The 14,089-nt window shown below is 52.0% G+C and overlaps 1 protein-coding gene across 4 annotated transcripts in view; it reads left to right on the top strand.

Moving 5' to 3' along the window:
* The window catches only part of ARHGAP44 (Rho GTPase activating protein 44), a 135,077-nt gene that overhangs the window by 38,684 nt on the left and 82,304 nt on the right, over positions 1 to 14,089 (top strand). For all 4 annotated transcript variants that reach the window (XM_077458601.1, XM_077458599.1, XM_077458597.1 and 1 more), the window contains exon 2: positions 13,825 to 13,864. In XM_077458601.1, the coding sequence (XP_077314727.1) occupies positions 13,825 to 13,864 (40 nt within the window). The remainder of the gene's footprint in view (positions 1 to 13,824; positions 13,865 to 14,089) is intronic.

Below are 14,089 nucleotides of genomic sequence, written 5' to 3'. Positions count from 1 at the left end.
CTCAGCCGGGCCCTCGGGCCACAGCCGAAGTGCCCGACCGGTCAGTCCACTCCTTGGGGGGGGGGGGATTGACATGATTCTCACCTAGGTGGAATTTTTTTTTTTTTTTTTTTAAGTGGGAATCTGTCACAAAAAGGTACCAGAGAAACGCACCAAAATTGGCCAGTAGAAGGAGAATTGGTGGGTTCTCTGTTATGTGAAGGGCCACTTTTAGGGAGGATGAAGATAAAACCCCATAGACTGCATCTTTAAAAACAAGTCGGTCTTATTTTATCCTGATAAGTTTCTTTTGAGCAACATAATATGGTGAAGGGTGTGGACGACGGACATATTTTAGTGGGGTGTGTCGGGCATTAGACTTCATGTTGGGTTCTTCGCACCTGGAGAAGAGGTGAAGTGAGTATTGGCCTACAAAGCCAGCTCTGACCTCAACCCTACTGAACACCTTTTTGGGATGAATTGGAACACCAATGGTGGGCCAGGTCTTCTCATCCAACAATAGAACCGGACCTTACAAATGGAGACAAATTTCCCACAAATACCTCCCAAAATCTTGTGGAAAGCCTTCTGTCAGGTCACCTTTAAAGCCAGGTGACAGATGCACACTGTAGGGATCAGGAGTGCACCGCAAGGTTGTGGACCCTACGGCTGACTGCTGCGGACGGGAGACAGGTCCCACCGGGGGGTTATAGCGCAAGATTCCCTGGGGCGCAGAGTCTAAGAGCCAGCAGGTGTTCACCAGAGCCTCGAGTGGTGAGGATGGACTTGGCTGCAACTGGCTCCAGGTCGCGACCCCCAGGGTCCCCCAGCTCACACCCACAGTAGGCAACAGGAGGATAGGGATGGTGAGGGACAAAGCCAAGGTTGGGGGCCACAAGCAGACAGGAATAGTCAGGGACACGCGAAAAGGTCAGGATCACAGGCAAACGGAGATAGTCAAAGACACGCCAAAGTCAGTTACGGAAAAACAGAAGAGCACACGGCAGGTAACAGGAAGCTAAACACACAAAGGAATACACAATGGTTGATCAGCAGGGTTGGCCTGCAGTGCACAGGTTAATATAGAGTTCTCTGATAGGAGCTAGGGTGGAGTCATGCCAGAGGATGGATTACAAAAGCAGTCAGGTGAGGGTCGGCTGGTCTCTAGAGATGAACACATGGAAACAGGTAAGCAGACCAACTCTATTGCATAACCATGACACCTTCCCAGAAGAGTGAAGGATGGTATAACTTTATAGACTTGCACCTCCTCTCCCCATGGTCGTTAAAAAGAAGCTGCCGTCTTTAAAGTTTTGCCACCCTTCACTCTTCTGGGAAGGCTTTCCACAAGATTTTGTGAGGTCTTTGTGGGAATTTGTCACCATTTGTGAGGTCCGGTCCTATTGTAGGATGAGAAGACCTGGCCCGCCATTGGTGTTCCAATTCATCCCAAAGGTGTTTAGTAGGGTTGAGGTCTGGACATTTTAAGTTCTTCCACACCAAACTGGTGAAGCCATGTCTTTATAGACCTGCACCTGCTCTCCCCGTGGTCGTTAAAAAGAAGCTGCCGTCTTCAAAGACATGGCTTGACCAGTTCGGTGTGGAGGAACAGATGTCCTGACCTCCAACCTTAGTAAACACCTTTCGGATGATTCGGAACGCCAATGGTGAGCCAGGTCTTCTTGCATAACATCAGTACCTGACCTCGCATGTTGGGTGAAAATTCCCACAGAGACCCTCGAAATCTTTTGGAGAACCTTCACAGGAGAGCGAAGGGTGGTATAGCCACAGAGGGAGCAACTCCATTTTAACGACTGCCGCCTCAGCACAGCAGGATATAGTCAAAGACTATAGGCATGATACTAGAGATGGTCAGAGACTGAGGACATGATACAAGAGATGGTCAGAGACTGCGGACATGATACAAGAGATGGTCAGAGACTGCGGACATGATACAAGAGATGGTCAGAGACTGCGGACATGATACAAGAGATGGTCAGAGACTGCGGACATGATACAAGAGATGGTCAGAGACTGCGGACATGATACAAGAGATGGTCAGAGACTGCGGACATGATACAAGAGATGGTCAGAGACTGCAGACCTGATACAAGAGATGGTCAGAGACTGCGGACATGATACAAGAGATGGTCAGAGACTGCAGACATGATACAAGAGATGGTCAGAGACTGCGGACATGATACAAGAGATGGTCAGAGACTGCAGACCTGATACAAGAGATGGTCAGAGACTGCGGACATGATACAAGAGATGGTCAGAGACTGAGGACATGATACAAGAGATGGTCAGAGACCTGCGGACACGATACAAGAGATGGTCAGAGACCTGCGGACACGATACAAGAGATGGTCAGAGACCTGCGGACACGATACAAGAGATGGTCAGAGACCTGCGGACATGATACAAGAGATGGTCAGAGACCTGCGGACATGATACAAGAGACGGTCAGACACTGCGGACATGATACAAGAGACGGTCAGAGACCTGCGGACATGATACAAGAGACGGTCAGAGACCTGCGGACATGATACAAGAGACGGTCAGAGACCTGCGGACATGATACAAGAGATGGTCAGAGACCTGCGGACATGATACAAGAGATGTTAGAGGCTGGTAACCTTCTTAAAGGGGCAGTCACAAACTGGGGACACATTATATGAAACTGCTAGAGATCATTGCTATAATAGGGCAATAGGGAAACGCAGATTCGTGTCTGTAGGGTTTGCTGCGGGGGGGGTTAGATATATATTTTTTTTTTTTTGGAGTTCAGCTTTAAAACCCCATCATTGAGTTCAGTGACTCCGCCTGGGCTGAGATGATGTCATCAGTATGCTGCAGGCAGAAGGAGACATTTCCTCAGTCTCCCCTCTTCCAAATCAGACTGTACATTGTAACATTGTAGGAGGAGGAGGAGTCATTTCCTCAGTCTCCCCTCCCCCCAGTGATCAGACTGTACATTGTAACTTTGTAGCAAGGTGAGAAGCTGCAGCAGGGGGCTGATCCTGTGTCAGACATTTGTGAACACAGACAAGAACTGCACAGGCACCAGGATTTGCACGCCCATGTCATTTTTTGAGTCGGCACCTGAGTCCAGGAAGCGGATGGCGACTCTGGGTGATGCCTGAACAAACCTGGTGCCGTCCTTCTTGAGAGAAAAGCAGGTGAAGGTGTTGTCGGGGGGGGCGCATCCTGCAATCTCTGCATCCATTTTTAATATGAGAAATGCCCGATCACAGGTCCAATTACAGCAGAGCTCAGACTGGATGTAGGAAGCCAATATAAAGACATCACTCGGGTACTTGTATTGGTTGTATATAAAGCGTCGTCTTGTATAAACGTGTTTTGTTATCTGTCTGCGGATTTCACAGCTTTCTAAATTGGATGTGAATTGTTTCAGGGAGACGAGCGTAGAATATTCTGCGTTTAAGCAGTGCGGAGCCCCTCTCCCCTCCCCCCCCCATCATGTGCGCACGCAGGAGGAAACTCTGCCGCCATCCCAGAGAACGATCCTTCCTTCGCATCTCCTGTCACATGCAATCAGCCCGGACGGCCGTGAAGGCAGAGGCTGCCGCTGTGCGGGGGGCGGGGGGGGGCTCCTCGCTGTGTGTGTGCGCGCTCTGCCTGCAGGAGGACCGAGCATTCTGGGAAAAACGGGGGGGGGGGGGGGGTCTCCGTCTGAAACTAAGCGAGGGGGACAGGATGTCGCTGCGCTGCGTCTCCCGTCGTGCATTTTTAGGTCGCCGCTTCAGAGAAAAACGCCAGTTCCACCTTCACAGAAAAAAAATATTCCCTTCTTGTCCCCAAAGTCAGATCGGCGTGATAAGCTGATGACGGGTTTTATTAAAGATGAAGTTTAACCCCTTCAATACCGGGCACTGTGACCCCCCCCCTCCCCCCTCCCTGCCCAGGCCAGGTCTCCGCTTTCAGCGTTCTCACACTTTGAATGACAATTACGCGGTCATGTAACACTGTACACATAGGAGATTGTTATCATTTTCTTCACACAAATAGAGCTTTATTATGGTGGTATTTAATCACTGCTGGGTTTCTAATTTTTTTGCTTAAAAAAATAAAAAAGACCGAAAATTCTGGGGAAAAAAAGAGCGTCTTGGTTTCTGTTTCAAAATGTGGTAAATAAGTCTTTTTTTTTTTTTTTTCTCGGTTTTTCACCGATGGGCCCTGATGGGCTGCACTGATGGGCACCGATGTGGTGACACTGATAGGTGGCACTGATGGGCACGATGAGGCGGCACTGATAGGTTTGCACTGATGGGAACCAATGAGGTGGCACTTATGAGCTGCACTGATGGACACTAATAGGTTTGCACTGATGGGCACCAATGGGTGGCACTGATGGGCACAGATGAGGCTGCACTGATGGGCACTGATAGTCTGCACTGATGGGGCTTGATATGCTGCACTGATAATTGGAACTAAACATGGAGGCTTTGGGTGTCCCCCCCCCCCCCATGGGGGCTTTGGGTGTTTCCCTCCCCCATGGAGGCTTTGGGTGTTCCCCTCCCCCCCCATGGAGGCTTTGGGTGTTCCCCTCCCCCCCATGGAGGCTTTGGGTGTTCCCCTCCCCCCATGGAGGCTTTGGGTGTCCCCCCCCCCCATGGAGGCTTTGGGTGTCCCCCCCCCCCCCATGGAGGCTTTGGGTGTCCCCCCCACATGGAGGCTTTGGGTGTCCCCCCCACATGGAGGCTTTGGGTGTCCCCCCCCCCCCCCATGGAGGCTTTGGGTGTTCCTCCCCCCCATGGAGGCTATGGGTGTTCCTCCCCCCCATGGAGGCTATGGGTATTCCTCCCCCCCCATGGAGGCTATGGGTGTTCCTCCCCCCCCCATGGAGGCTATGGGTGTTCCTCCCCCCCCCATGGAGGCTATGGGTGTTCCTCCCCCCCCATGGAGGCTATGGGTGTTCCTCCCCCCCCCATGGAGGCTATGGGTGTTCCTCCCCCCCCCATGGAGGCTATGGGTGTTCCTCCCCCCCCATGGAGGCTATGGGTGTTCCTCCCCCCCCCATGGAGGCTATGGGTGTTCCTCCCCCCCCATGGAGGCTATGGGTGTTCCTCCCCCCCCCATGGAGGCTATGGGTGTTCCTCCCCCCCCATGGAGGCTATGGGTGTTCCTCCCCCCCAATGGAGGCTATGGGTGTTCCTCCCCCCCATGGAGGCTATGGGTGTTCCTCCCCCCCCATGGAGGCTATGGGTGTTCCTCCCCCCCCATGGAGGCTATGGGTGTTCCTCCCCCCCCATGGAGGCTATGGGTGTTCCTCCCCCCCCATGGAGGCTATGGGTGTTCCTCCCCCCCCCATGGAGGCTATGGGTGTTCCTCCCCCCCCCATGGAGGCTATGGGTGTTCCCCCCCCCCCATGGAGGCTATGGGTGTTCCTCCCCCCCCATGGAGGCTATGGGTGTTCCTCCCCCCCCATGGAGGCTATGGGTGTTCCTCCCCCCCCATGGAGGCTATGGGTGTTCCTCCCCCCCCCATGGAGGCTATGGGTGTTCCTCCCCCCCCATGGAGGCTATGGGTGTTGCTCCCCCCCATGGAGGCTATGGGTGTTGCTCCCCCCCATGGAGGCTATGGGTGTTGCTCCCCCCCCATGGAGGCTATGGGTGTTGCTCCCCCCCCATGGAGGCTATGGGTGTTGCTCCCCCCCATGGAGGCTATGGGTGTTGCTCCCCCCCATGGAGGCTATGGGTGTTGCTCCCCCCCATGGAGGCTATGGGTGTTGCTCCCCCCCATGGAGGCTATGGGTGTTGCTCCCCCCCATGGAGGCTATGGGTGTTGCTCCCCCCCATGGAGGCTATGGGTGTTGCTCCCCCCCATGGAGGCTATGGGTGTTGCTCCCCCCCATGGAGGCTATGGGTGTTGCTCCCCCCCATGGAGGCTATGGGTGTTGCTCCCCCCCATGGAGGCTATGGGTGTTGCTCCCCCCCATGGAGGCTATGGGTGTTGCTCCCCCCCATGGAGGCTATGGGTGTTGCTCCCCCCCATGGAGGCTATGGGTGTTGCTCCCCCCCATGGAGGCTATGGGTGTTGCTCCCCCCCATGGAGGCTATGGGTGTTGCTCCCCCCCATGGAGGCTATGGGTGTTGCTCCCCCCCATGGAGGCTATGGGTGCCCCTCCCCCCCCCCCCATGGAGGCTTTGGGTGTTCCTCCCCCCCCCCATGGAGGCTTTGGGTGTTCCTCCCCCCCCCCATGGAGGCTTTGGGTGTTCCTCCCCCCCCCCATGGAGGCTTTGGGTGTTCCTCCCCCCCCATGGAGGCTTTGGGTGTTCCTCCCCCCCCCATGGAGGCTTTGGGTGTTCCTCCCCCCCCCATGGAGGCTTTGGGTGTTCCCCCCCCCATGGAGGCTTTGGGTGTCCCCCCCCCCATGGAGGCTTTGGGTGTCCCCCCCCCCATGGAGGCTTTGGGTGTCCCCCCCCCCCCCATGGAGGCTTTGGGTGTCCCCCCCCCCCCCCCCATGGAGGCTTTGGGTGTCCCCCCCCCCCCCCATGGAGGCTTTGGGTGTCCCCCCCCCATGGAGGCTTTGGGTGTTCCTTCCCCTATCAAGCAAGGCTTTGGGTGTTTCCACTCACCTTTTGGAAGTGTTGTCGCACCACAGTTGTGGTGTTTCTGCCTGCTTTCCCCCACTGTCTTGGATGGTTTAGGTGTTTCCACCCACCTTGGAGGCTTTGGGTGTTTCCATTTTTTACCTTTTTCCAGAGGCTGTGGTTGCTTCCATCCACCTTGGTGGCTTTGGCTGATTCTGCCTGGTCCCCCCCCCCCCCCCCCCTTTCCACCAACCTTGGAGGCTTTGGGGCTTCCATCTACTTTTTTTTTTTTTTTGCGCCTTTGTTTCCATCCACCTTGGAGGCTTTGGTTGTTCCTGTCTGGTTTGTGGGTTCACCCCCCCCCGCATGTTTTGGGTGTTTCCACCGACCTTGGAGCCTTTTAATGTTCCTGCTGTAGGGACGTTGGGGTTTCCTGCTGACCTTGCGTGGTCCTGCCCATCTTGGAAGCCTTAGAGTTTCCACCTGCCTTTTTTAAATGGTTTGGTTGGTTGTTCCATGGACCTTGGTGGCTTTAGTTGTTACCGCCTGTCTTAAGGTGGTGTTGTCCCACCCGCCATAATGTAAAAGAAAATCAAAATCCACCTGGGAACCTCTGCCATCGGCCTTCAGTGTGCGGTACAACCACGGAAATCCAGACACCGGAGCACCCAGGAGAAGTAAGAAAACATTGGAAGGTTTCGACCGGCAGCATCCTCCAGACACTGAAAAATATTTGTTTTTGAATGGACTGATCCGTTTAGATAAGACCCTCTCCATACAGCTGCACAACCAGGCCACGTGACTTGGACTTTGCAGAAGAGGTGAAAAAGTCACGTTTTTTTTTTCTTTCTTGCGCAAATCTCGATGCGTTTCCTGCGTTTTTCCCTCCAGTGATTCGGACAGATTAGTCCTAAATATATACTAATGCATTTTGCCTTCTCCTAGGGGCAGGGGAGGTACGTGTGTCCAGGCTTCCCATCCTTCCCAGGGATACGCAGGTTTTTTTTGTCTCCTTTTTGTGTGTCTGTACGTCTAGCGCTTGCCGTGTTTCCCGGGGCAGACCTGATTTTTTTATTTATTTTTTTCTTTCCTCTCCATTTAGACATTTGTAAGAAGCGTGCTGGACTGTGATATGGAACCGCCTGCAGCGCTCTCCGCTGTCATGGCATGGTAGAGGAATTACCCCGGCTCCCGCGGCGAAGCGCTGATATTTCATAATCTGCTCTAATTGCCAGCCGTGGCAAGATTTTTAAATAGTCGCACTAGGCCAGGGCCCAGGGGTGTCCGGGAGGACGGGGCTCTTCTCTGTAGCTGACCCTGGGTGTCTTTGTTATTACATTCACCAGCTGTGTGATAGCTCTACTCACTGGGGTGGTTTTTTTATTTTATTTTTTTAGAAGAATCCTGTAGTAGGTTTTCAATTGCCTATATATTATTTTTTATTTTTTTTTGAGTAAAGGGGATTAGTGCACGTTTTTGTATATACTATAGATGTTAGATGAAGGAAATGCCTAACCCAGACAGAGGGGGCACTGTTCATTATTCTAGATATGGGAGGGCAGTGTTTGTGGAGTAGCCAATCCCCATGCTTGAACCCAGTCACATGGGGGGAGGCCATTAACCCTTTGTAAGCTTCTTGTAAGACCTTACACAGGGATAAGACTTGAGGCTTTGAAGGGTAAGCAGAGCGTTGAGGAAGCACAGGAAAAGGTAAGTATCAGTGGGGAGGGGGATTGAGCTTTTAAGAGAACATTTCTTTTTAATTAGTCTGGGAGTCGCCAAAAAGCTTGTAGTTAAATACAAAGAGGGGAAATCATTTGGAGAAATCCATGAGTAGACCTGGATCGAGGGGTGCTGGGTCTGTGCCGGCCCTAGAGGGAGGGGTGCTGGGTCTGTGCCGGCCCTAGAGGGAGGGGTGCTGGGTCTGTGCCGGCCCTAGAGGGAGGGGTGCTGGGTCTGTGCCGGCCCTAGAGGGAGGGGGGCTGGGTCTGTGGGGGGCTGGGTCTGTGGCGGCCCTAGAGGGAGGGGGGCTGGGTCTGTGGCGGCCCTAGAGGGAGGGGGGCTGGGTCTGTGGCGGCCCTAGAGGGAGGGGGGCTGGGTCTGTGGCGGCCCTAGAGGGAGGGGGGCTGGGTCTGTGGCGGCCCTAGAGGGAGGGGGGCTGGGTCTGTGGTGGCTCTAGAGGGAGAGGGGGGCTGGGTCTGTGGCGGCCCTAGAGGGAGGGGGGCTGGGTCTGTGGCGGCCCTAGAGGGAGGGGGGCTGGGTCTGTGGCGGCCCTAGAGGGAGGGGTGCTGGGTCTGTGCCGTGCCTGGAGGGAGGGGTGCTGGGTCTGTGCCATGCCTGGAGGGAGGGGTGTGTTTTTGACGGCCCTAGAGGGAGGAGGGGTGTGTTTGTGACGGCCCTAGAGGGAGGAGTGCTGAGGGTCGGTGCCGGCCCTGGAGGAATGAGTGCTGGAGGTTTGTGCCGGCCCTGGAGGAATGAGTGCTGGAGGTTTGTGCCAGCCCTGGAGGAATGAGTGCTGGAGGTTTGTGCCAGCCCTGGAGGAATTAGTGCTGGGGGTTTGTGCCGGCCCTGGAAGAAATGAATTCATGAGGTCTGTGCTGGCCCTGGAGGAATTAGTGCTGAGGGTCTGTGTTGGTCCGGTAGGAAAGCGTGCTGGGGGTCTGTGCCGGCCCTGGAGGGAGGAGTGCTGAGGGTCTGTGCTGGCCCTGGAGGAATGAGTGCTGAGGGTCTGTGTTGGTCCTGGAAGAAATTAATGCATGAGGTCTGTGTTGGTCCTGGAGGAAAGCGTGCTGGAGGTCTGTGCCGGTCCTGGAGGAAAGCGTGCTGGAGGTCTGTGCCGGTCCTGGAGGAAAGCGTGCTGGAGGTCTGTGCCGGCCCTGGAGGCAGGAGTGCTGGGGGGGTCTGTGCCGGCCCTGGAGGGAGGAGTGCTGGGGGTCTGTGTTGGTCCTGGAAGGAATTAATGCATGAGGTCTGTGCTGGTCCTGGAGGAATGAGTGCTGAGGTTCTGTGCCAGTCCTGCAGGGAAGAGTACAGGGGGGGTCTGTGATATTTTTTTTTCCAGATGTTCCTGACTGTTGAAGGCATTGGGTCTCCATTATTAGTATTTTTATTTCGGGGTAAGCTTTCTAATATGCCTTTTGCAGTTACAGTGCCTTGCGAAAAGTATTCGGCCCCCTTGAACTTTTCAACCTTTCGCCACATTTCAGGCTTCAAACATAAAGATATAAAATGTTTATTTTTTGTGAAGAATCACCAACAAGTGGGACACAATTGTGAAGTGGAATGAAATCTATTTGATTTTTGAAACTTTTTTTAACTAATAAAAAAAATGAAAAGTGGGGCGTGCAAAATGATTCGGCCCCCTTGTGTTAATACTTTGTAGGGCCGCCTTTTGCTGCGATTACAGCTGCAAGTCGCTTGGGGTGTCTCTATCAGTTCTGCACATCGAGAGACTGAAATTCTTGCCCATTCTTCCTTTGCAAAACAGCTGGAGCTCAGTGAGGTTGGATGGAGAGCGTTTGTGAACAGCAGTTTTCAGCTCTTTCCACAGATTCTCGATTGGATTCAGGTCTGGACTTTGACTTGGCCATTCTAACACCTGAATACGTTTATTTGTGAACCATTCCTTTGTAGATTTTGCTGTATGTTTGGGATCATTGTCTTGTTGGAAGATAAATCTCCGTCCCAGTTTCAGGTCTTTTGCAGACTCCAACAGGTTTTCATTCAGAATGGTCCTGTATTTGGCTGCATCCATCTTCCCCTCAATTTTAACCATCTTCCCTGTCCCTGCTGAAGAAAAGCAGGCCCAAACCATGATGCTGCCACCACCATGTGTGACAGTGGGGATGGTGTGTTGAGGGTGATGAGCTGTGTTGCTTTTACACCAAACATATCGTTTTGCATTGTGGGCAAAAAGTTGGATTTTGGTTTCATGTGACCAGAGCACCTTCTTCCACATGTTTGGTGTGTCTCCCAGGTGGCTTGTGGCAAACTTTAGACGAGACTTTTTATGGATATCTTTGAGAAATGGCTTTCTTCTTGCCACTCTTCCATAAAGGGCAGATTTGTGCCGTGTACGACTGATTGTTGTCCTATGGACAGACTCTCCCACCTCAGCTGTAGTTCTCTGCAGTTCATCCAGAGTGATCATGGGCCTCTTGGCTGCATCTCTGATCAGTCTTCTCCTTGTCTGAGCTGAAAGTTTAGAGGGACGGCCAGGTCTTGGTAGATTTGCAGTGGTCTGATACTCCTTCCATTTCAAAATGATCCCTTGCACAGTGCTCCTTGGGATGTTTAAAGCTTGGGAAATCTTTTTGTATCCCAATCCGGCTTTAAACTTCTCCACAACAGTATTACGGACCTGCCTGGTGTGTTCCTTGGTCTTCATGATGCTCTCTGCGCTTTCAACAGAACCCTGAGACTATCACAGAGCAGGTGCATTTATACAGAGACTTGATTACACACAGGTGGATTCTATTTACCACCATCAGTCATTTAGGACAACATTGGATCATTCAGAGATCCTCGCTGAACTTCTGGAGTGAGTTTGCTGCACTGAAAGTAAAGGGGGCCGAATCATTTTGCACGCACCACTTTTCAGTTTTTTATTTGCTAAAAAAGTTTAAAATATCCAATAGATTTCGTTCCACTTCACAATTGTGTCCCACTTGTTGGTGATTCTTCCAAAAAATTTAAATGTTATATCTTTATGTTTGAAGCCTGAAATGTGGCAAAAGGTTGAAAAGTTCAAGGGGGCCGAATACTTTCGCAAGGCACTGTATGTGATTTGTTTTATGTGCAGATTTTGTTGTTGTTGTAGATAATTCCATACATGAGGTTCAGTTTTCATAATTTCATCCAGAGGGGTCACAGGGTACCCGGCAGGGGAGAGGGATCAATATATATGAATGTGGTGTGAACAGATGAGATTTTCCTCCGTTTTCAATCTCCCTTTCACAGGAACAATTCCTGGAAAAAGGCGTTTTCCTGTCGGCGGTGTAAAGTACGACCTAGGTAGAGCTGTTTGAACCCACAATTAATGACCCCGCAGCTGCAGTGGAACTACAAATCCCAGCATGCACTACCAATCTGATAGCGTGCATGCAAACTGGAGTCTTCTTCATCTTGGGGCCTAAGACCGCATCTGTCTTACCTAATTATCCTACGATGGCCGTTTCAGGTCACTACTGCACATATGTTGTATTTTAGGTTTGGGTGGACACTGATGCCTGGGGATTTCTGATCTTTTGGGGTTCCTGCAGTAGTTTGTGTCATTGCCCCACCCACAAGGTCATGATGATGGTGTTCTGTGAATGGCCTCCAGCGGTCTCCTCCCCTCTCTGCTGGTCTGAATGTCCTCTAGCGCTTTCCTCCCCTCACAGCTCCCTCTGATGGTCCAACGTTGTAACTGTCTTCCAGAAAGCCTCTTCCCTGCACTGCTCCACCTGCTGATCCAATGCTATGAATGGCCTCCAGCAGTCGCCTCCCCTCCCTGCTCCCTCTGCTGGTCTGAATGTCCTCTAGCAGTTTCCTCCCCTTGGTGCTCCCTCTTATGTTTGGATGCTGTAACTGTCTTCCATCAGCCTCTTCCCTGCACTGCTCCATCTGATGCTCCGAATGGCCTCCAGCAGTCTCCTCCCCTCACTACTCCATCTGCTGGTCTGAATGTCCTCTAGCACAGTGGTCATCAACCCTGTCCTCAGGGCCCACTAACCGGCTAGGATTTATGATGCTGTAACTGTCTTCTTCCAGCAGCCTCTTCCCTGCATTGCTCCATCTGCTGATCCAATGCTGTGAATGGCCTCCAGCAGTCACCTCTCCTCCCTGCTCCCTCTGCTGGTCTAAATGTCCTTTACAACTTTCCTCCCCTCACAGCTCCCTCTGATGGTCTAATGTTGTAACTGTCTTCCAGCAGCCTCTTCCCTGCATTGCTTCATCTGCTGATCTTATGCTGTGAATGGCCTCCAGCAGTCTCTTCCCTTCCCTACACCTTCTCCTGGTCTGAATGTCCTTTAGCACTTTCCTCCCCTTGCTGCTCCCTCTGATGTTCTGATGGCTGTAACTGTCTTCCATCAGCCTCTTCCCTGCACTGCTCCATCTGATGCTGTGAATGGCCTCCAGCAGTCTCCTCCCCTCACTACTCCATCTGCTGGTCTGAATGTCCTCTAGTGCTTTCCTCCCCTCACAGCTCCCTCTGATGGTCTAATGTTGTAACTGTCTTCCAGCAGCTTCTTCAGTGTACTGCTCCATCTGCTGATCCGATGCTGTGAAAAATGTCTTCCAACCATCATCTCCCCTTCCCTGCTCCCTCTGCTGGTCTGAATGTCCTCTAGCAGTTTCTTCCTCCTCGCTGCTCCCTCTGATGTTTGGATGCTGTAACTGTCTTCTTCCAGCAGCCTCTTCCCTGCACTGCTCCATCTGATGATCTGATGTTGTGAATGGCCTCTAACAGTCTCCTCCCCTCACTGCTCCTTCTGCTGGTCTGATGTTTTACATCCCCCGCGCTGTGACTGCATCCGCCACCGCAAGGGTTAATTTGGGGTTTTGTTATAAGGGGGCAGGAGATATACTTACCTGAAAGAAGATATACTTACCTGATCCTCCAATTTTATCCCTGCACAAGACCAGTCTCTGTGGCTCCTTATCCGGCCTCCCGTTGTTTTGTGCAATGAACTGTTCCTGCCCTGGAACGTGAGGACGTCAGGAACAGTCCACCGCTGGATCGTGGGCGAGCGACGTTTGCCACTGGAGAGAAGTATTAGTATAAGTGAGCATAAGCATTCTCGTGGCCCCTGAAAAAAATTAGCAGTTAACCTCTGCAGTGCTGGCACAGCCCCACGGGATGGGAAAACTTTATGCTTATTTTTTTTTTGAGCAGAGTTGGGCTTTAAATGTCCTCCAGCAGTTTCCTCCCTCTGCTGGTCTGAGCTTAGAAGGTCCAGAAGTATTCTAGGAAAACCAGTAAACCTGCAACCACCACAATCCATCCATTCCCTCCCATGGAACCATCGTGTTCTCCCAATGGGGACGTTCCTTGCCAAAAAAACACACAATGATCACCGCTGGCGGCTGTAATCAGGCAGTTATTTTGTATTTAAAAGATCCAGCAGGATTGACTTCAGTACAACCAGCCTGCCGGTAGATGGATCGAATCTCAGCCGGTCCCTGCTGAACTGTCCGCCTGTGGCTGACTTTACTCTGATCCTTTCATGTTGATACTTGTTTAGGATTATGAAGAATTTTAAAACATTTTTTATACATTTTAATTCCTATTTTAATTTCGTTTCAGGGCAGAGAAGACCGAGGTCCTGAGTGACGATCTTTTGCAGGTAAGTGATCAAATTATTGTGGAAGAGCGGGGGTGATAACGGGACACGTGAAGGCTTATTGGCTTTGTTAAATATTGTGTGGATCGTTCTTAGACATGGGCGCTGTCAAAAAAAATGTGTTTCATATTTTTAAAAAAATCGTATTTTTGTTGGATTCGTAAACTTTTTGTTAAAATAACGAAAGTTTGTTATGATGAATTTATCATTATGAGGGGTTCCCACCAT

This window comes from Lithobates pipiens, unplaced genomic scaffold (genome assembly GCF_037356315.1).
Source record: "Lithobates pipiens isolate NorthernLeopardFrog02 unplaced genomic scaffold, aLitPip1_a1.2 Scaffold_28, whole genome shotgun sequence".
In the NCBI taxonomy this organism is placed as follows: Eukaryota; Metazoa; Chordata; class Amphibia; order Anura; family Ranidae; genus Lithobates; species Lithobates pipiens.
Note: the sequence above shows the minus strand (reverse complement) of the source record. Positions and strands in the feature narration are given on the sequence as shown.